The sequence below is a fragment of the Struthio camelus genome, chromosome 13 (assembly GCF_040807025.1).
Source record: "Struthio camelus isolate bStrCam1 chromosome 13, bStrCam1.hap1, whole genome shotgun sequence".
Classification (NCBI taxonomy): domain Eukaryota; kingdom Metazoa; phylum Chordata; class Aves; order Struthioniformes; family Struthionidae; genus Struthio; species Struthio camelus.
In genome coordinates, this window is record NC_090954.1 from 7098676 (window position 1) to 7121373 (window position 22698).

The following is a 22698-nucleotide window of genomic DNA, read 5'->3' on the forward strand; positions in this document are numbered from 1 at the left end:
TGGAACGAGACAGTATACAAGTATTTTTTGTCTACAGCTAGTAAGACTGATGGAGGTATTAAGGTTTATCAATGTAACAGTTCCAGTCAGCTATAGCTATACATTCCACCTGCATTAAATGAAGCTGCATCAACTTCAATAGTGCAATATAAGCAATAGAAGAGGGAGGGAAGAAACTCTGCCTATCTGTATCCCAGACAGAATTTGCAGGAACCGAACCGTGGAAGATGAATGTGTTATTAGCCATGGAGGTATGCTGAAGCTGTAATCACAGAACAGCATAACAGCATTTAATGTGTTTCTACTGCCACTTTTCAGAAGAGAACAGTGTTACTTCTACATTCATGGTTGGTCTGCTATGCAGCACAGGAAGCAAACCTCTCTGCACTACGTGGTGCGTGAGCATTGCTGAACATGCCAGAATGTTTTGTCAGGCAAATTTAAGAGTCTCAGCTAGTCACTTTGCTGGACTGTCTCCTTTAGCAATAGGGTAATAAATGACGAAAAACAAGATACGTACATTGCTCACTGTTCAAATAATTGTACAAAATACAGACTTATTTCTATTGTTGGTTCTTATCACACTCATTTTATTACTCATAAAACTACAGCAAACAATGTTTAGAAGTCGTCTGGTGATAAAAAAAATGGTTTGAAACCTACTGATACGTATAACGATGCTATTGTTCTGTGTTAGACAAACTGTGGCTTTTAGTTGCTTATATTTCCTTTTAAGATTCTGAAGTCTGTTTTAGAGCAGGGCAAATCTGAAAATCTAATATTTTGTGAAACGGCAGACATCAAGACTCCACAGAAGTATGAGAACAGCTTTAATATATCGTTATCAGCTAATCAGAGCTTAGTGCTGTAAAAGCACTCAGATCAAGTGAAGTAGTCTATTGATGTGGATTCCAACATGTATTGGCTAAATATTATGAATGATTTTAAAGAGTCATTAGCAGTTTGATACAGTTCAAATGCACCAGAACAGCTCAACTATTTTTGTGACCTCATCATTCTTTGCTTGCAGGTCCTAAACCTTCATGGATGTTTATTAATGCGTTTTAAAGAGTACAGTTCCCTAAAAGTTATGTATTGATTTAAATCAGCATGGCTCTGTCTACTATTTATGCTGTTTATCTACTCCTTAAAAAGTTTGCTGATACCATCATCAGGGCTGAGGCTCCATCTGGATTTCTGTCTCCAAGAGTAAAGAAGCAGCTATAAAGCGATTAAGTTAATAAACACATGAATTATTTTTAAAACTCGGTTTGACAAAGCAAGCCCTTGCATTTTCTGCCATTGTAAACCTTCTCCAGTTTCATATTTGTCATTTGTTCAATAACAAGCTTTCAAAACCATAAATCTGAAGAGTTCCTAGCGAACTGCTCTGTGTCTCAGTGACTGACTACACTCCCGTAGGAACCAGACACCAGGGAGTCAAGTGTGATACAGCTTTTGCTGCTTCTCCTCCCTCCGGGCAGGAGGGAACAAGCCCAGCAGTCAGCCCAGCCCGCTAGCACCGAAGGAGTCCCCCATGCGGGCATGGCTGCAGGCAGGTGACCTGCAGGTATTTTTCCACTCGGTCAGCACATCCAAGCCTATTGGCCTCCAGCAGGTAATAAACACCCCAACCCTGACTCTCTTGTACAACAGGACTTCTCTGCAGCGTTCAACAGAGGAAGAGGGAGTTCAAGTCACTCTTTTGGTGGTGGAATGCCTCTAAATCAGCACGTAACAAAAGGGGAAGCCTTAGAACATGTTTACAAGTGCTATTTCCCTAGAGCTCGCTACATTATCTACTCTATCCCAGGGCAGCAGACCAAAGAGACTTAAGCAATGTGCTGCCTTGCAGAGTAACATCCCTGGCCTGCTGCTGCTGCTGCTGCTGGAGGCAGCTGCTCCACTCGGCCTGCGGCATGATTCCTCCCAGCTGGGCAGGCAAGCAGCACACAGGCGCTTACCGTCCTGCTGCGGGCAGCCTCTTACAGCCAGCAAATCCGAGCAGAGATGAGCGGCCGGCTGCAGCAGGGAGGAAGGTGCCCTCCACCTCCCAGCAGGCAACGCCAGCGCACAGCAGCTTTCGTACCTTCCACGAATACTTAGCATTGCCAGGAGGAGAGAGACTGCCATCATAAGCAGGGTAACAGAAAACGGGGGTGGTGCAGAGGCTCTGCAGTAAGGGGCAAGGATGGCAGTGAGATACTGTGTTAATTGGCTCTCTTTTTAAAAAAAAAAAAAAAAAAAAAACCCACCCACCCAACCCACAAGCAGCTATTTACAACAGCACAGAATAAAGCAGGTGAAAAAGTGGCTTAGTCACTTTCACTGCTTTCCTCCTTTGTGCCCAGTACAGGAAATGCAAACATTTGGCTCAGAACACGTTTATTTTAACATAGCCACTTCCCATTCAGCCTTGAGTTATCTTCTTTTACTTCTGCTTTCACTGCCCTACTGCTCTCCTTTCTTTTCTCTCTCAGATGTTTGCTACTCCTTTAATTCTTTCTGCCTGGTGGATTCCTTCCTTCCCAGGCCATTTTTCTGCCCTTTCCAATGTCATTCTCTGTGCTTTTTTTCTAGCCTGTCACTTTGCTCTCCCCCTCCTTTCCCTCTCAGTCTTTATCTTTCCTACACACCAGCTCTTTCCTGATCACTTTTCACACAGTGCCCATTCATCTCCTAGATGCAGCACTGCACTGGTAAAGTAAAACTCCCTCTGAATGAAGAAAATTATCCACGAGGCTTGTCTTTTGTTAGAGTCCTTCTGACATTTGCTTACGCGACTTATTTTTAACTTATATAATATGACATTCACAAAGAAAGAAATGTTTCTCAGGCCTCCTAAGTCTGAAAACAACCACTTCTCTCTGTGCTGAGGTGGGCTGGAAAGAAGAGGGCTGTTTTATCCCTTCTGTGTACTAAAAAGGGCAGGCCTGCCTGTAGGTTGCTGGTACTGAACATATTTCTCTCTGAGGCACAACATGAATGATACAGATTTAACTGCATTGTTTGCATCGATTATTTTCAGGGTTTTTTTTTTTTTTTGAATTTGCCACAATTTCCCACCTGCAAAACACTTGCCATCACAAACACGATGTTTTGCTACAGAATTTAGGTGCAACTTGCTCAGATGGCAGCAGCAATGCCTGCTGTTTGCCCGTCCAAGTTGGACTCCTCTCTACAAAGGCAGAGTGCCAGACCATTAACTGGGGATAACAATTCTGGTGGCTAACAAAGGGAAATGCTACTTCTACATTGAAGAAATCAGCAAGGATGCTCTATGTCAGTGATCCCTACTGTCTAATGATTATAACTTCCTTCAAAAACAGTTAGACACACTCCTAGCCTTTCATTTACCTCCTCTTGGTCAAGCCATTTTCCCTATGGTTTTCTCGCAATTTATTTTCTCATATCTCGCTGAGAGACTGCCTTGCAGATGTTATTTTGTTATTAACTTTGCATGTTGTGCTCGAATGAGAGGCTGAAAAGTAAGGAAGCAGAAAAGGATTAAATCTCCAAAACAAGATTTTGAGAGATGCTTCTCAGTGGACTGAACAGTTTTACATGCAATCTGAAATTTATTGGGCTCATCTCTGCAGGTACTGGTTGGCCCCTCGTCCGTTCTACAAGCGTAATAACGTCCTGTAGAAACTATCCATCTCAATGTTCCTGTCTAAACAAGACGTTTTTGCCCTCAACACAAAGCTGAACTGCAGCAGACAAACTGAGATTTCAAAAAGAGAAGTAGAAAGTGAACACAAAGTCTTCAAACAGCTTTCAGCAAGAATGTAATGTGAGCCTTCAGTGACCTTATATTATTGTGAAAAGCAGAACAGAAAGGATCTACATAAGAGCCTTGATTTCTCCTTACATGGAGAGACTGAACTGGGAGATGCTGTGCTGAGATGGCAGCCAGGTGCACCTTCATGCAGCTCCCCGAGGCAGCTGTAACCACCCCCGAGGGCAGGGAGCTTACTGTCTGCAGGACTGCGGCTCACAAGAAGTGTTGATTAGTGCTGTGCAGACTGATTACAAACAGTTTCTTTTTGGATCAGGGGTTCTGTCTTGCACATAGCTTTCTCAGCTGTAGCAATGTACGTTTAGGACTTCTGCAGAGCAACCCCTCCAGTGACAACTCTCCAGCATCCAGATGGTCCGCTGTACTCAACTCAGGTTAACTAGAGCACCTAGCTCGTGTTCTGCTACAGTTGGCTTTTGAACCTTATTTCACCTTGCAATAACTCAATATTACAAATATCAGTACGACTAGCGTGGGTTGAAAGGATCAGAGGTCTTCAGTATCAGAAAGGCAGAGAGGAAGAGGATTTGTGAACGTTCATTTCATACTATTGAGACTCACAGTGCCACCCTGAAGTAGAGAAGTGAAGCTTTTTACGAAGAGGCAGTTTGTCAGTCAACTTAGTGGTTCAAAACTGGTGTGCAATGAGTTTCCAGAAGCTTCTCCTCTAATTTCCAGATAATCTTCATAACAAAGCAAAGATTAGGGCTTGAACTCACATACTAGTTTTACTTGAGATTATAACATATGACATAAAGCCCAAGTAAAAATTTCAGAGAGTTAGGGGTAATATATATATTTTTTTTAAATGGGGCAAGAGGATATCATCTTTAAACGAGTAAAAACGACTGAATTGTAAATAAAACCAACCAACCAACACCACGTACATCTGTTGGACCAAAGCCTCCTAAATCTTTACAGATCTAAGACCAAGCTCTTCTATTTCCAAATATTTTAATGCAAGTTTCTAAACAAACATTTGTAGGTTAAATTAATCAAACACAACATTGAGCATCTAAAACATTTGTTTCCACTGTTAAAGAGGCAAAGAAAATTGAGAAAAGTACATTGAAATTAAACATCTAGCTTCAGAAGTAGAATACATACTTTATGCATCATATTTTGATCAACACTATACAAATTATTAGTGTTTTCTCTTTATTATAATAGGAGTTCTGTAGGCATTAGGAGAGAAACATTCCAGCTATCCAGAGCTGCCTGCAGGAAGGTTTAGAAGACTGATAATGAGCTGCTAAGTGCTGCTGCTGTGTGACTGAAGCTTGACTCCAGTGCTGTGATTTAGGTGCTTCTAGTGTATCATGCAGAACACTATTTATATACTAAGCACAGGCCAAATTACTCGATCTTGGCTGCACATAGGCTACATAATTTGTATACAGTCTTTCTGTCTGGAGATAAGAAGAAAGTTTTGCACTTCAGAATAAAAGGGCAAGAAGTCCTTGGTAACGGTTAAAGCTACCAAGGATAACCAAATTCCCAAAAAACTAATCACCAGGTGGATAATCACTCAGATGAGCATCTCTGAAAGAGCTAGTACCACAGAAAACTCGAGAACAAAGTGACACGGAAACAAAAGTGAAAAACTGTAAGTGTCAAGAGAATGACATAGAGGAAGGAAGAAGTTACATTTTAAGTACCAATGCAGGGTATCCAGCAAGCGCTAATCTCCAAGCACAAGCCAACAACATATTGCATCAGAGTCTCCGAAGACCGATAGCACAGTGGTTGATGTCAAAGGAGGTGTGAAGGATGGGCAGGATTGCATTTTTTTGGCTGTGGGTTTCTGAAACAGTATGACAAAATGTTGCACGTCTACTGTGCCTAATGTTGTAGCTGTTATTTATTTCACTATAATTAAGTTTTTGTGTCTGCCCATTGTTCAGTCTTTTAACTCTCCTCCCATTACAATCTTAATAGCTTCCCACCGCTCACGTGCCAAAACCGCCAGCAGCCACCTTCACACCTTCTGGCATTTTAGATAGTCTAAAATAAATGACTATTATTAGGGCTGGAAACATTTAACAAATGCGTCTGTAAATTGCAATGCACATATTGCACAAAACGAAGCAAAGCAGCACAAAAAATGTTTCTAAACAAAGCAACTTTACTAGCTTACTTGCATGGTAAAATGCGGACAACATCATTCTGCTTGTAACTCTCAATGCAGACAGCACAATGATCAAAGTCCGGGTCTGTTTCCTAAAATGAATAGAATGAAAATTCAAGTCAACAGTTCGGGCTACAACGAAAGTAAATGTCACTTCGATTAGTAGGTGAATTGCATTGTGACAAAGTGGCTATTACCAGGAAGGAGCAAGAACAATGACCGGGTTGTTATGCTCCAACATAACTTGGAAAAAAAATCCAAATACCTCATGCATATAGAAGCTCACTCCTCATTTGGAGCTGGGAGCCAACTACTGGAAACTTAAGCTACAGTGAATGTTATAAGATTCAGATGAACCACTGTAAAGTACAGTAGCAATTTTCCTTGAGGATTTACTTCAGCTTTGAGCTAAAACATGTATTTTATACAAGTTGGGGTAGGTTTTCATCATTACAGTAGGAAATCTGGGATTCCCTTTTATAGCCAGGACAAGTGATTTTTATTATTTCAGAGTAGTCCAGTATTTTTGTCTGCTTCTCACTTCCAGAAGTACCGTCTTTCTTACGCAGAGATGCAAGACAGTACCAGTGGCTCCTCTTTCTCCATTTTCCAAAAGTTACCACAATCATTTTCACAACAAGAGAATTTAAAGCTTTCACTGAAAAAGGGTTGACTTCACTTGTGTGCAACTATGACATTGACAATATACATTTATAATGTTTGGGCCTGAGACAAGAGAACGTGCCTTCTCTTAGTTCATTTTCAATATTAGAAAGTACTAGCAAAACACTAAGACAGGACCCACCGCAAGACAATTAGCCACTCCTTGTCAGAGGGCAACTCCCTCCACATAGGGAGGGGGGAAAAAAAAAGAAAGAAAACAGAAAGACTTTTTCAGACTTCTTCCCAGAAACATAAATTCTTCCATCACTAACCAAACCTTACATTACTGAGCGTGTTGATAAAGATTAAAAAAAAAAAAAAATCAAGCTAAAGAAGCCTAAGCTATTTTTTCTTTAAAAAGACAGAATTCCCTTGCATTTTTGCAAAGTCAAAAACAAAAATTAAGCACAATTAAGTTACCATTTTCCCCTCCTTAATCAGGAGGATCACTTATTCTGTGCTTCCCAAATATAGTGCTTCACAGACCAATGCTTCAGAATCAAGGACAACATTGTACCGCTCATAAAAGGATGAAAAAAGTTTAGGATTTAAGATATCATCGTACATTTCAGTTTTTATATTGGCAACAACTGCTCTTTGAGTAACATTTAGTATCTTTAATGAAATACCTCTTCATGTTTCCCCTCAGACTACTGAATATTCGTCTTTTATATAAGAGATTATCCTTTATTATGCCTTTCAAATTTATTTTACACAGCTTACATATGCAATGATTCTAAGCTTACACAGTTCCACATAAACACCACCAGCCCTGGGTACTCTTACAGCAAAAACCCCTAGCCAACTAGCACACAGACACAAAAAAAAAAAAAAAAAAAAAAAATCACTCTTAGTTACAGTTGCCAGGTAGACTGCAACAAGTTCTTAAGCAAGGAAAACGGCTTTGAAATGTACAGACTTAACAGCATACATAAATACCAACATTCACACTAAGTACTGCGCTGCAGGGTGAACTCTCCAACAAGGAAGCCAAGATCAAAAATCAGAAGAGAAAAGAGAAGTCGAGAAGTGAATTGTCTCTACCAGCAAAAAATAAACACGAGGCTCAAGACTATGACGTTGAAATCTTATTATTGTACCTTATCACCCTTCTTTACTGTCCTGGTTGTCAATTTACCGATGGCTTTCTTGGCAGCATCTCCAAGACGACGCTAATAAAGTGACAAAGAAAAGAACACAAATTAACCCTGATAATTGGACTTCATTACTGTACTTTACAATGACTTAATCGGGCTAGATTCTAACACTGCAATACACTGTGACAGTAGTCACGCATAAAACACAAAGGGCACACAGTATAACCACAACTAGATTTGTCAGGAAGGAAAAATCCATCTGCAGAGCCCATGAATGCGCTCCATACGTGTGGACATAAACCCCATGGACCGTACAAAACGGCCCACACAAGTTGCACAAGCCCTGCGTAACAAAGCTAATGAAACCCTGCCAGCAGGATAAAAATTTGAAGCAACAAGCCCTCCCCCCGACTTCCATTATATTCTGTTCATACTGCTTTTTAGTCAACGTGCTGTAATACATTCCTTGTTCTCTTAAGCTTGAAATTTGGTTTTCCTTCCTTAGTAGGCTGACCTTACTCTGAGAAATAAGAGATCCTCAGTGTAACCTAGTTTCTATCTCACTATAACCTGAAACCACCAGTATTTCACAAAGAATACGCTTACGGGTCACGAAATCTAAGTCAGTCAATGCAGACTTAAATAAAGCTGAAATTACAACTAGTTTGAAGATTAACGTACATCATTGTGATTGCAAGAGGCCAATCTATATTTTATTTTTTTTAAACACCAGCACTGTTGGATGGATGGAGGGAGCCACTTCTGTGCTTACAGAGCTGGTTCCTGCTGCAGTGCCCCAATAGCCAGCCAGTTAAGAATGGCTGTTTGGCAGCTGATTCACAGGATCCCAGAGACAGGCCACGGAGAGGAGCAAAGCTCATGTTTTCGTGTTTCAGTAACCCGAGAAGCAAGATGGGGTTTACAGTGACTGGAAAAGGAAGTTCATTTATTTCCTCCCTCGTCTCAGTCTTATACTAAATATTCTGTCTTTGAAAGCAGCAGAGCATGGAAACTGCATGTATCAAACTCCCATATACATGCATTTTTTGTGCCCACCTCCTTTATAAGCTTGAAAATTAATTCCTTCCAAAGTTTTCTTTCTCCACCTCGTATCATACTTTTTCTTTCTCTGCACACAAGCTGAAACTAACTGGGCTGCTTTTATTTGAAAAACACATGCAAGATCTCAGAAGGCCACCACATCTGTATATACTGTGTCAAGACCGCTAACTGTACCATCATCACTCTGGGAGTACATAAGCACATGATTTTTTGGTGTTTTCCACAGAAGAATGGCTCTTTCATTTTTCAGGACGGGGGGAGGCAAGGACTCAACTACTGAAATACAGCTATGCAGGAAAGGCAGCTTCAGAAACAGAGCTGAGGATGGGGGCGTTCTTATACTTCCTAAAGTCCGAAATCACATCCTGACTTCCACGTGCTAGAAACTGCTTGATCCAAGCAAATCTACATTACATGTCCTGAAACGGGCACGCTGGCTCAAGCACTTCATGCCACAGAAGATGCTGGCATGCTGCTCTTTTACTGAAATAGATTATCATTGCACAACCAGAAGAGCGATTACCAAGAAAGGAGCAAAGCTGCAAAGACACGGTGAGGCATTTAACTTAAAGGGTTGATACTACCACCTACAAATTGGGAGTATTATTTATATTTAGTTGTATTGCGTAAGTTTGCATTTGCAGTAAAAAAAAAAAAAAATCTTACCTAAGATTCTGTCTTCCTACTGAAAGCATTACTATTTCATCAAAACTCTTCCAAAACATATACATGTTCTCTTACATAAATACACTAAACAATAGCCTTCGTCTCCTCCATTTAAGAGCTGTTTGGGAAGCACATTAAGCTTTCAGGTTAGTCTTCATGGGAATTTCTATTTGCTTGAAAACTTGTAAAACAGATATCTTGTAATGAAAGGATCTAGTCTGATATCAGAACATATCGCTGATGCCAGTCATATTTCGCAATGAAAAGCGCTTACGCTACTGACTAACAAGTACACTTTTGTCACTGCAAAATTTTCTAATTTTAACAAATACTTTCATAAGCTAACATTGGAAATGATCGGGACTTGCTATTTTGTTAAATTAGCGCATAGGCATACAGAATACTTGCTTTTAAAACACGCAGCTGTCTTGATGGAAAAGGCCACCACTACATGCAAAGGAGTTTCATAACTCTGCTCTGGTGGAAGTGTACAAGAGTAACCACGTGAAATACTAGTATCTACTTGCACTATCTGCAAAACACAGCATGTTTCTGATGTTTTCTGAAGGGGTGAGGGGCTGGGAGGAGAAAAAAAAGGAAGTGTGCTTCTACACATAACTTAAAGACAACAGCACTGCTTAAAACAAGTTATTTCATCACTAAAACAGTGCAGCGTTCTCTCTGTGAGAGCTCTTCAAAAAAAAAAAAGCTGTAGCTGTCGCCACCTTCTTATTAAAGTTTAATAAGTTCAGCTTTTTAAACAGCATAAAATTTTCATCAAGTTTCCCCTGACCTTTGTAAAAATCTTAAGCAAGAAAAAAGGTCATAAAAGCCCTTTCCCCACGGAGCAGCTGTTTCGAAACATGGGCGTTTTGGAGACGCCTAGAATCACGTAGGGGATGCAGCAGGCACAGTTTAGTACTCCACAGACATTCACTGAGTAACCGTTATATTTAAACTTTTACCATCCCAAGGGACCTCACTAAGCACCAGTTACAGTGTGGTCATTTCAGAATGACATCCTTAGGAAAGTCTACAAAACACCCACGGGACCTGCAGCATCAGACGTTATTTCTAGAAACTAGGAAGGAAATCCGTTGTCACAACTGAGGCTTTATAAGTTCGCGTTTGTTTTAGGTTTGACAAAGTAATACTCAGTGGAACTTTTAAAGATTTTAAATAATAAATAAGTCTTTAATGGAACATATCCAAAGCAACTAGAATGTATGGAGCTCTGCCTCGGGGTGGATGAAGAGCAAGTTGAGAGCCTATGGGTAAGGATTAAAGGGCAAGGTAACATGGGTGACACTGTTGTGGGGGTTTACTACAGGCCACCTGATCAGGAGGAAGTCGTCGATGAGGCCTTCTACAGACAGCTGGAAGAAGCCTCACGATCACAGGCCCTGGTTCTCATGGGAGACTTCAACCACCCTGACATCTGTTGGGAAGACAGCACAGCTAGGCACAAACAGTCAAAGAGGTTCCTGCAGAGCATTGATGATAATTTCTTGACCCAGGTGGTGGAGACGCCAACGAGGAGAGGTGCAATGCTAGACCTTGTACTAACGAACAAAGAAGGTCTAGTTGGAGAGGTGAAGGTTGGGGGCAGCCTTGGCTGCAGTGACCATGAGATGGTGGAGTTCAGGATCCTGCGAGGAGGGAGCAGGGCAATGAGTAGGATTGCAACGCTGGACTTCAGGAGAGCTGACTTTGGCCTCTTCGGGGACCTACTTAAGGGAATCTCCTGGGGTAGGGCCCTAGAAGGAAGAGGGGTCCAAGAGAGCTGGTTAATATTCAAGCGTCACTTCCTCCAGGCTCAGGATCAGTGCATCCCTCTGAGGAAGAAGTTCAGCAAAGCGGGCAGGAGACCTGCATGGATGAGCAAGGAACTCCTGGCCAAACTCCAGCAGAAGAAGGAAGTGTACAGAATGTGGAAAAGGGGACAGGCCACTTGGGAGGAATACAGGGACGTTGTCAGAGCGTGCAGGGATGCGACAAGGAAGGCTAAGGCCCAGTTGGAATTAAATCTGGCAAGGGATGTCAAGGACAACAAGAAGGCCTTCTTCAAATACATCAATAGCAAAAGGAAGACTAGGGAAAACGTGGGCCCGCTGCTGAAAGGGGCGGGTGCCCTGGTGACAAAGGATACAGAGAAGGCAGAGTTATTGAATGCCTTCTTTGCTTCTGTCTTCACTGCTAAGGCCAGTCCTCAGGAATTCCAGACCTTGGAGACAAGAGAGGAAGGCTGGAGAAAGGAAGACTCTCCCTTGGTTGAGGAGGATCGGGTTAGAGATCTTTTGTCCAAACTTGACATCCACAAATCCATGGGCCCCGATGGGATGCACCCACGAGTGCTGAGGGAGCTGGCGGATGTTATCGCTAGGCCTCTCTCCATCATCTTTGAAAGGTCCTGGAGATCAGGAGAGGTGCCTGAGGACTGGAAGAAAGCCAATGTCACGCCAGTCTTCAAAAAGGGCAAGAAGGAGGAGCCAGGAAACTACAGGCCTGTCAGCCTCACCTCCATCCCGGGAAAGGTGATGGAACAGCTCATCCTGGAGGTCATCACTAAGCATCTGGAGGACAAGAAGGTGATCAGGAGTAGTCAGCATGGATTCACCAAAGGGAAATCATGCTTGACCAATCTGATAGCCTTCTATGACAGAATGACTGGCTGGGTAGATGAGGGCAGAGCAGTGGATGTTGTCTTTCTGGACTTCAGCAAGGCTTTTGACACTGTCTCCCATCACATCCTCCTAGGTAAGCTCAGGAAGTGTGGGCTAGACGAGTGGACGGTGAGGTGGCTTGAGAACTGGCTGGATGGCCGAGCTCAGAGGGTTGTGGTGAATGGCGCAGAGTCAAGTTGGAGGCCTGTGGCTAGTGGTGTCCCCCAGGGGTCAGTCCTGGGCCCAGTCTTGTTCAATATATTCATCAATGACCTGGAGGAAGGGACAGAGTGCACCCTCAGCAAGTTTGCTGATGATACTAAACTGGGAGGAGTGGCTGACACACCAGAAGACTGTGCTGCCATTCAGAGGGACCTGGACAGGCTGGAGAGGTGGGCGGAGAGGAACCTCATGAAGTTCAACAAAGGCAAGTGCAAGGTCCTGCACCTAGGCAGGAATAATCCCATGAACCAGTACAGGCTGGGGACTGACCTGTTGGAAAGTAGCTCTGCCGAGAAGGACCTGGGAGTGCTGGTGGACAACAAGTTAAACATGAGCCAGCAGTGTGCCCTTGTGGCCAAGAAGGCCAATGGGATCCTAGGGTGCATTAGGCAGAGTGTTGCCAGCAGGTCGAGGGAGGTGATCCTGCCCCTCTATTCAGCCCTGGTGAGGCCTCACCTGGAGTACTGTGTCCAGTTCTGGGCTCCCCAGTACAAGAGAGACATGGCACTCCTGGAGAGAGTCCAGCGGAGGGCTACCAAGATGATTAGAGGGCTGGAGCATCTCTCCTATGAAGAAAGACTGCAAGAGCTGGGCCTGTTCAGCCTGGAGAAGAGAAGATTGAGAGGGGATCTCATCAACGTGTACAAGTATCTGAAGGGGGAGTGTCAAGAGGATGAGGCCAGCCTCTTCTCCATGGTGCCCAGCAACAGGACAAGAGGCAATGGGCAGAAACTGAACCACAGGAAGTTCCATCTGAACCTGAGAAAAAACTTCTTCACTGTGAGGGTGACAGAGCATTGGAACAGGTTGCCCAGAGGGGTGGAGGAGTCTCCTTCGCTGGAGATATTCAAAACCCGTCTGGATGTGATCCTGGGCAATATGCTCTAGGTGACCCTGCTTGAGCAGGGAGGTTGGACGAGATGATCTCCAGAGGTCCCTTCCAACCTAAACGATTCTGTGATTCTGTTGCCTCGCAGTGGGACCCTCCACGTCACCCCTAACCCAGAGGGAAGAGGGAGCTCTGACTACAGCAGCTCTACAAATGATCCTTGATAGAGGGATACAAAGGCAAAGAGCACAACACGCTTCCCGAGCTTTACTGCTCCTTCCCAATGAAAGCCATGGCACACTATGGAGGCAGTGGGTCAGTAAGTCCACGTTAATACAATACGAAAACATCACTTTCAGAATTTAACCCACACTTGAGCTGATGACTTGATTTATTCAGGACATCTGAAAATGACCAGCTTCAGTTCAAATACACAAGTTCTTAACTTAGAGATGAAAAAGAATATAAGAAAGGCATTTTAGACAAGATACTACTTAAGTTACAGGACCAGTAGAATCAGGCAGTCTGTATCTTGGGCTATCTTGAACAAAGCTGGAAGTTAGTGAAAAATCACTGAGCAACTCTATCCCTTAGTTTTCCTTAATCTAACCTTCATGATAAATGACAGTTTGATAATGCCTTAATACAACATCTGTATTATTTTATCTATTACTAAAGCTATCCTTAAAAGCAAGGACAGAATTTGTAAGGAATAAGGACTTGCAGGAAATAATCCAAATGGAGCTCTATGACTCATCTCCTTCCCCTAGCTAACAAAAATTCCCCCACAAAAATAAACATTAAGCCCTGTGTCCCACTACACAGGTTCATTCAGTTTCAACTCTCCTACCCATTCTCAACGTCCTACGGAAAAGTAATAGGCTATACAGCATGTAATAGTCAGCCAACATAGATTCTCTCTTCCCCTTTGACTCATACTTATCAAACAAAACAAATATTTTGCCTCAGTTCTGTTCTTTCCTGTTGTATATAATAAGATCCTGCATTGGTGCTCAGGATAACAACAATTTGCTATGTAAAATCCACGTCCAGCAGCATACTCTGCCTCTGAACAAAGATGTTTGGAATACTGGTCTGATGAACAGACCTTAGAGATTATTTGCTCTCTGTTGACTACTGTACATAGAAAATCATTTCCACAGCTTAGAGAAGCAAGGGAGTTCCCTTACCTGATTCCTGTCACGTGCACTTGTGTACCTGATTTTCTGGATGAAGTAAAATATTAACCATGCTGAAGAAATTATCATCAAAACAATGAATGATATTGACACAAAGACTAGAGAGCCCCGACTGAAGTTTTTTGGAGGAACACGGGATCCCACTGCTATTGCCATCAAGACAGAGATATTCTTTTCCAAATAATTCAGGATCTCCTTAACCTTTGATTCTGTAATCATGACAGCAACAATGTCTCCAGTTCCTACGAAAACAGAAAGAAATATTTAATTGCCACTTAAAATTAACAAGGCATGCTGCTCACAAGACTTTCCAAATATAAAACCATTTGACAACTTGAAGAAATTAATCTAAGCCATCCGTGGAAGGATGGCTTAGATTTCCTTAGAAAGGAAATATACTTCTTAGTACTCATGGCTTGTCCTTCAAACCCAGATTTTCAAATTAGGGTGTTAACATTCAAACACTTTGTAGCTCCACATGTAGTAACAGATCTCTAGCGACAGCTACACAGCACTTCTTGGTTATAACTACTGTGTGCATTCTGAACTAGCTTTAAAAAGTACTTTTGTTCCAGATTTGAAGCTGTGAATACCTATACAGGCAACTCATGGAAAAACCTTTAGAACATGAGCTCAGTGATGTTGCTGGGGTGGTCTTAGTGTATATAGAGTTGAAAACAAGTTGCTCTGGAAAGTTACACAGTTTCCTCTATACGGTCGCCAGGATTTCACAAGTGAAAAAGGCTGTCAGGGACTTGAAACCACAATTCCACCAAGGGAGCAACAAAGCTAAACTTCTACCTAGGTCATTTCAGACAAAAGCAAAAGTGAGGAGTAAGTCTGACTGCAAAGTGGAAGAGAAATGAAGCAACTTCAGCAGAAGTTTGAGTGCTGATTTTATCATCCATACAAACGCATGCTCAACAAGATACTGAGGAGGCTGTCAGATTTCTCAACTCCACTTTGAACCTGTAGTTCATCTTGCTTTCCTAATGTCTTTCCTCCAGACTGCCTCCTGTCCCTAAGGGAAAAGTTCTGGCACAAGGATTCCAAGAGAATCACTAAACTGCATGACCAGCTGAAACAGAGTGAGAGCTCTTCAGAGCAGAGAGAGCATCTACATGTTAAGAACTGAAGCCCCACACAGAAGAACATTTCCAACTCGGGAGAATTCTGATCTATGTTCAAAGAAAGCAAAACTGACAGGAAAAATGAAGCCAGAAAGAAAAAACACCTTAGGAGTGCCATTTTCCCCCATCCAGATCTATTTTCTTCCTATACTAAAGCCCTTTCAAGGTCTCTTTTCAAAACCCTTGCAGAGTCTGCTCATCTGTTTGCTCCAATTCACATTCCCTGAGAGAAGAACTGTAAAACATGAATGACTTCAACACTGAGACTCTGGATTTAGAATGGATTTAAGTTACAGAATGTAAGTTGAGAGCTGATTTAAGTTACAGAGAAGTTAATGTGACAGTGATGACAGAACATGAGGTCCTATTTTAATGCAAGAAAAATCAGTCTTTTAATCAAAATCCTATTTTTAAGTTATTGTACCCAGAAAATTATGTAGGAAGACTGAAAAGAGCAGCATTTCTGAAACCCAGAGTACAATAAGTTGCGTGACAGTCCCAAACAGCCACATAATTTTCCAAAATGGGGCTTTACTACAGCTGTGTAATAGTCTTATAAACATTATATCATTATCCTTTCCATTTGCAAAGTCAAGGAGTCACATTTATAGTCACTATCCTCAGTTTTCAGTTTCCTAGTATTTGCGATAAAGTTGATAGAACTACTCAGAAGAATAAGAACTGATACTCTCATAAATTAGAAATTGCACAATAATTCCCTGAAAACATAATCCACAGTCTCAAAATTGATCTCCCTGTAAAATCTTAACGTTTCTTTAAAATTGAAAGTGTAAAGGCATAGTCAAGAATTCATGCCTTGACCTAGTAACACGGGCAAGACTGTAAGTAGGCAAAGAATGTTCAGTGTTTCCTCCCGAGTATTTTAAAAACAAATGTCACAGTAATTCAAAAGCTTTAAATAGCAACCAGAAACCAACGTAATTTATGGATACAGATTATTAAATCATTAGTACACCACAGATTCACACAAAGTCCACTGCAGATCAGTCTCCAGAGATGCTTCTCCAGTTTCATGAAAGCTAACCAAGGGATTTAGTGAGTAGCAAGGCTCAGAAACAGAGTGAAAATCCACCACCTGCTTTATTATTGGGGAACACCGCTTGGATTCCTATTCTTCCAGTCAGGAAGGGATGCTATGTAATGTCCTTGCCCAGACCTGCAGCAGTTACAGGACAAAAGCCACGTTTCCTGCAACTTATAGAGTCTGTGTGTAGATGTAGCATGTACTCCTGCAACCCCAAACACTGCAAGATCAATCAAGTGCAGATAATTTATACTGCTTGATATTCTCCCTAGGCTTCACTTCTGTTCTTCATGTCTAGTTCTGCTAGTGAAGAGAGGGAGGAGGGACTGTTTTCCCTGGAGCATGCATTCTGTTATGCTTCCCCGGTAGGTATTTATTTGCACCGTGGAATTATGGTAGCATTAAAACATCAGTCAGAAGTACCCAGTGTAGCATTCTGGCATGATTTATACGGGGTATCTGCAAAGCAAACCTGGCTAAGGTCTTACGATCCCAGTCCAGTTTTGCCTGAATCAAAAGCTGCAGTCTCTACCTATTCCCTGCTGCCCAGGGAAGGTGACAAAGCTGACAGCTTGTCGTGCGTTTTATATAAGGCCTAGCACAAAGACAACCTCTGGCATTACTGCAAAGTAATTTGCATGCCAAACAACTCAACTGGGAACAGCCAAAGTGCTACTGCTGCTTCTGACCCTGCAAGAAGCAAGGAAAAATCACAGAGAAGAAAAATAGTTTGTGCCTGTGTAACGTACTGAAACTCAGTGGAAACTGGAACTTGTTTCATCCCTACTTTTGTCAGGGGCATCACCCTAAATAATTATAGAAAGAGGTCTCTGCTCAAGAAGAATTGGGGACCAAAGGAGACATTGACTCATTTTAAGCACTTCCAAACCTTGCATTTCTGAAATGTAAGTGGAGAAAAAAAAAGTCTCAGGTGACTACAGGAAGACTAACAGTGTTTGTAGAAGTTAGAATATGGTATTACTATATAATCTTATGAAAAGCAACGCTCTCCTCAGCCAAGAGCACAACATCCAGAGAAAAGCAGTAAGCTGAAATGCTAACTAAAGCCAACCAGCTACACACAACCACAGACCACAAGGTAGGACAGATAACAGGCCCAAGATAAATATTTACATCTGTAAATATTATAAGTCATTGAATTGCCATCATCCAAACCTAGACAGCTTTCTAGCTGCAATTCTACTATGTGAACACTTAGTTAGGACAGCTATGCAACTTTATGTAGGAAAAGGAAGAAAGTAGCAATGAATCATTAATTCTGTATAGTATCGCAGTGGGAGAGAAGAGAAGAGGACTTAACAGCTAAGACACTCAAAAACAGAGATGAGAAAAACCAGCAACATCCAGAACCGTCTCCTATAGAGCTCCTAATGAAACTGCTTTGCTCTCTCACTAGTCTACCTACATCTAGCAATCCTAAAAGAATACTTATAGAAAGTCAACAGAAAGTTATTTCAAAGAAAAATGACTACGCTCATCATTAGCAAATAATTATTTTAATTTTTTGTTAGTTGTTGGCTACCAAGACTTTCTCAGGAGCTCAAAAACAGATAACTGTGGCAGGCAAGGTTCAAAGAGGAGAACTTAAACACCTCCATGTCTTTCCTTTGGAGGACACAGGGAACAGCCGCCTGGTAAAATGCAACTGCCAAATGGCCGATTTTTTTTTTTTTTTTCTTCCTGAACTTGTAAACAGCCTAAGCAGCTGCTTGGTCAATACTGAGGAGGCAGGGAGGGCAAGACAACTCCTCCTGGGCATCCTGAGCAGCCTGGCGCAGAGCTGCTGCTACGGCGGCAGTGATTCAGCCTCCTCCCCCGCAGACAGGGAGGGCCCAAACCTGAAATCCTACTTCATGTGTGGCAAGTGTTGGACCACCCGTAAGAGGCACCAAACTATTTTGATCCAATACGGCAACGCTTAGAGAGAACTGAGAACTGCAACAAAGGTTAGCAGTTTTCTAATGACTGACGTTTTCAGCTAAAATCCTCGTAATTTCGTAAGCCTTTGACTGTGCATGCTGATGCTTGTTGCAGACACAGCATGAAGATAAACTGCGGTCATCTCACACTTGCAAAAGACTGTTCTCTCTTAAAATAGCAGACTGCATTTCAGTGGTAACTGAGGCCTTTCATGACTTAATTCTGAAAAACCTAAGCTTAACATATTCATCTGAATTTCACTGGTGGCAGTTTCAGAGTACTTCCTAAAACAAAACAAAACCACCCTTCTACTGAAGGTAAAGAGTAGCGTAGACAGTCACTTGTAGCCTGGACTTAGGGCATGATTCAGACATCAAAAACCCAACATACAAATGCCGTTGCCTACTCAATTGCAGTAGTGCAAACTTTATAACGATAAAGTAATTGGAAGGGAAACCGCCCATCTTCACAAACCAGACTTCTCTATTCTTGTATTAAAATTTGTTAACTATGTTAAGCACTTCTCAACACATTCAATTGGGAATAAAAATTTGGCAACATACAGTATCCAGCGCCCAGGAAGGGCATCAGTCTCATCACCGAGTGACAGATCTCTTGGAATAATACTACGTAAAAATGAGACCACAGTAAGGAGCAGTTACTTGTTGGAAAATTCTATTATTCAAGCAATTTCAGATCTGTAACAGCTTTTTTATAAGCTCATACACTGACATTTTACACATGCAAAATAAAGACATGCTTAAATAAGAAAGAAGATCTAATGGCATTTCTGAAGTCTACTGTTCACTTCAGCCATACAGAAAACTGTATCGCCATATTCTAGCCTTTGGCTATTTTGAGTAGAAGACAAGTTGATGAACGGTTTCCAGACCTTCCTGTGAAATGACCTTGCGGATGCAAGCACTAATTCAGGAACTTACAAACAAAGGAAGAATATAACTTTTTTTCCTTCCCCAGGAGACAAGCTCCTTCAAAGTAGTTTACTGGTTTGAAGGAGTTTCATTCCTTCTCTCTTCTACCACCAGGTAATAAAATATGGAGGGAGAGGGCAGCTGTCACATACAGAGGTTACTTCAGAGGCCCTATTTGCATAGGCAAAGATGACGACAATTGTGGAAGTTAATGCAACTGTGACAAATGCAGTTGGCCAATGATGACAGAATTTGGGAGCCCACAAAACATCAGTGAAGAAAACAGGAAAGCAGAAAGGATGTGCTATTGTTATATGTGAAGTTTTGAAAGATCGATTTGGAGTTGTATGAAAACATCAGAACAAGTCCGAATTGAAAGGGAGCAGAGGTAGAAGCAATTACTCCTACAGGGTAACAGATTAAGCCACAGAGAGAGGACAGAATTCACAGAATCAATAAGACAAGAAGGTGAGGGAAAGAAGAGGCCTAAGTATTAGGAGAATAAAGTCAGAGAAAAAGGACAGACCATATTTTAAAGGCAAGAAGAGAAAGAATCATATCACTCTCAGCACTGATTTAGCTGAATGATCAGTCATAACCATAATTAAGAGAGTAGGCTGAACAGGATGGAAGCTGTACTAAAAAAAAAAAAACACACAAGATGCCCATGGAAAGGGTGGAGTGTAAACAGCATTTCACACTGTTGGAAATGAAAGAACAGGGATGTAAAGTAAATGAAAAGCAGAAACAAGGAATCCAAGTACAAGTCAGAGAAAAAGAAGTCACAGGAAAAAAAACAGACAGGAATAAGAAATATAAAGTTGAAATGAAAGGGGATATAATATTCACAGAGATCTCACTGGTTATTTAAGGATGATGCTTCTGAGTTCAGGTTATTGCCCATGTTAAAACATCAATTTTATGATGGTGAAAGCTAATATTACAGCTACATTGCAAGAAAAGGTGGACTCAGAGCATCTCCTTTATATAGATATAAATTCCACGATGATTAGTGGCATTTGCGAAAAACCACAAATTCTTCAGATACTTTAAAATGTTAGTCTGACACAAAACGGAGAAATTCAATCTTAAGAATTTAAGCCTTACATTCTAAAATCAACTTTCATAAAAGCAGACAGCAAAAGGAAGAGTCTTGGCATTTCTTCGGATTGATTAAAACAGGTCTAGCTACATATACTTTTTATTTTGATCTAATCAGAAAGTAAACGAGCACATCCAAGCTGTCAACACATGAGTGCAATCTCAAGGGTAGACTATGTTGTTTAAGGTGGCTCAAATCAAATACTTCCAAAACCAGAAAACCCTGGTATGTTTTTTAGTTATAAGCAAGCAAGATAACTTAATGCCAAAAATATTTATCAATTTTGAAAGGAGACTGAATAGCCTTTTAAAGCATTTTGCTTTCCTTTGTATTTGTAACACTGAGAATGTTGAATACTTGTCCCGTAACTAAACATTACTTCAGGATCTCCATTTTATGTAGCGTCAGACATTAGAACGGCTATTGCAACACTACCCTGAGAAAATTGCAAATGGCAGCAGTATATGAACCTTGCCTAAAAAGTCAGGCTTTCACAGGGATACATCAGTTAAACACAATCAGAGGAATAACCAGCTATCCCAAAACATGGAGTAGACATTTACGAAGACTACGAGTTTCTTTACTGCACAAATCTACGCAAAACATCCTGAAAAGATTGCTACCAAGGCTAAAACTTGAATTCTGACTGCCTACTTAAGAGGACAAAGTAGAAGACATTCAAATTTAGTGCAGACCAGGCTTCTACAAACTGCAAGCGAAATACAATCAAGTTACTTCTGAAGAACAGTCAAAATTTTTCTTTGACTGCAGCAACAGAAGCTTTAACATATATTACTCTTCCAGGGTAAAACAGGACAGTGGGCTCTGTCACTCAAATACGCCTACTTCAGTATTTTGAAGCGTACCATGCATTGTGGTACTACTAATAGAGATATGACAACAGAAGTTCACTAAAGTCCTGCTCCTTTAAAAAAAAAGGCATGTGATTGAGAGCTAGAAAAACACTAAACAGCAAGAGCGGCTTTCCAAAGATGGGTGTGATTAAATTAACTTCACAACAAATACTAAAACCTAGTCAGCTTCTGCTTACACTAACCTGTAACGTGTTAAATTACTGTTATGTATGACTAGTGGTTGCAATTATCTTGCAAGAGTGATCTTTCTAACGCCCTCCCTTTTATTAAGCCAGTAATGGTGCCTCAACATGATGTTTGCAACACCTTACTTTTGATCAGCTCTGGGATCTAGCAAGTCCAAGAGCTTATAAAGGAAGAGCTAAACAGTCCAAAAGTTTCCTCACCTGTTTTAGCCATGCTTAGAATTCAACTACTGATACATTATTTCATAACCCAACTGGCTCTACTCTTGACACTCAATGAGATGTTTCTTAAGGAGAAATCTGCCTACGATCAAAACAGGCAATCATAGCTAAACCATCCTGTTTCATTCACCCTGTATCTTCCCGAGCGCAGCTCCTGCGGATACATCTGTGATCTGCTCTTACATTTCCACAACGTTACCATGGCCTTAGGTCCACCTGTCTCTCTGCGATACCTTGGGTGTTCCCCAGCTGAGAAAACTACACTTCCGGTCTCTCAAAGATACAATACAGTATTAGGATGCAAAAATGAGACCTTAGACTATGCTACTGACCTTTTCCTCTCCATCACCCTCACTCAGAAAGAGAGCTTCTTCTTGTCTTCTATCATACATCATATGATACTAAACACTGTTAGAAAAATTAAGACCCTACTATTAAGCTTCAAGATGCATGCGTCTCTTCCACAAGTACCTGAATCTCTGCCTCATCTTGATTCTTGAAAAGTATATTATACTATTTCAAAACTTCTGATGGGCATCAGGAAGACAGATTTACTGCAGGTGTGCTGAGAAGAGGGAAGCACCAGAAGAAAAAAAATTATACATCCCTAGGACTGTAACTGTAGCTGAGTGAATTTTAAAAGGTACGGGCAGACTTTTATTTTCCTCCTCACTTTTGAGCTCGCTTGACTATTTGCTTATATTGTCCCTTTCTGAAGAGGGACACTGTTATCTTCCAGGAAACACATTTACATATATTTTTAATGTATGTGACCTAGCCATTTTGGGTTCTTTACACTAGGAAAAAAACAAGCCTAGAAAAAGGGAAGAAGCAGATAAATGTTGCAATGGTTCTACAGAAATTCCACATGACATTCTTCTCTTTTAAGAATGCTTCTTTTAATCTACTTGCACTATGATTTTTGAAAAGGAAACATA

General features: G+C 41.3%; 1 protein-coding gene across 3 annotated transcripts in view; it reads right to left on the reverse strand.

Annotated features, from left to right (window-relative positions):
• The window catches only part of RNF130 (ring finger protein 130), a 56190-nt gene that overhangs the window by 16136 nt on the left and 17356 nt on the right, over window positions 1–22698 (reverse strand). For all 3 annotated transcript variants that reach the window (XM_068959411.1, XM_068959410.1, XM_068959409.1), the window contains exons 3-5: window positions 14320–14570; window positions 7691–7762; window positions 5937–6019 (exon numbers count right to left, since the gene is read on the reverse strand). In XM_068959411.1, coding sequence (XP_068815512.1) covers window positions 5937–6019; window positions 7691–7762; window positions 14320–14570 — 406 coding nt within the window. The remainder of the gene's footprint in view (window positions 1–5936; window positions 6020–7690; window positions 7763–14319; window positions 14571–22698) is intronic.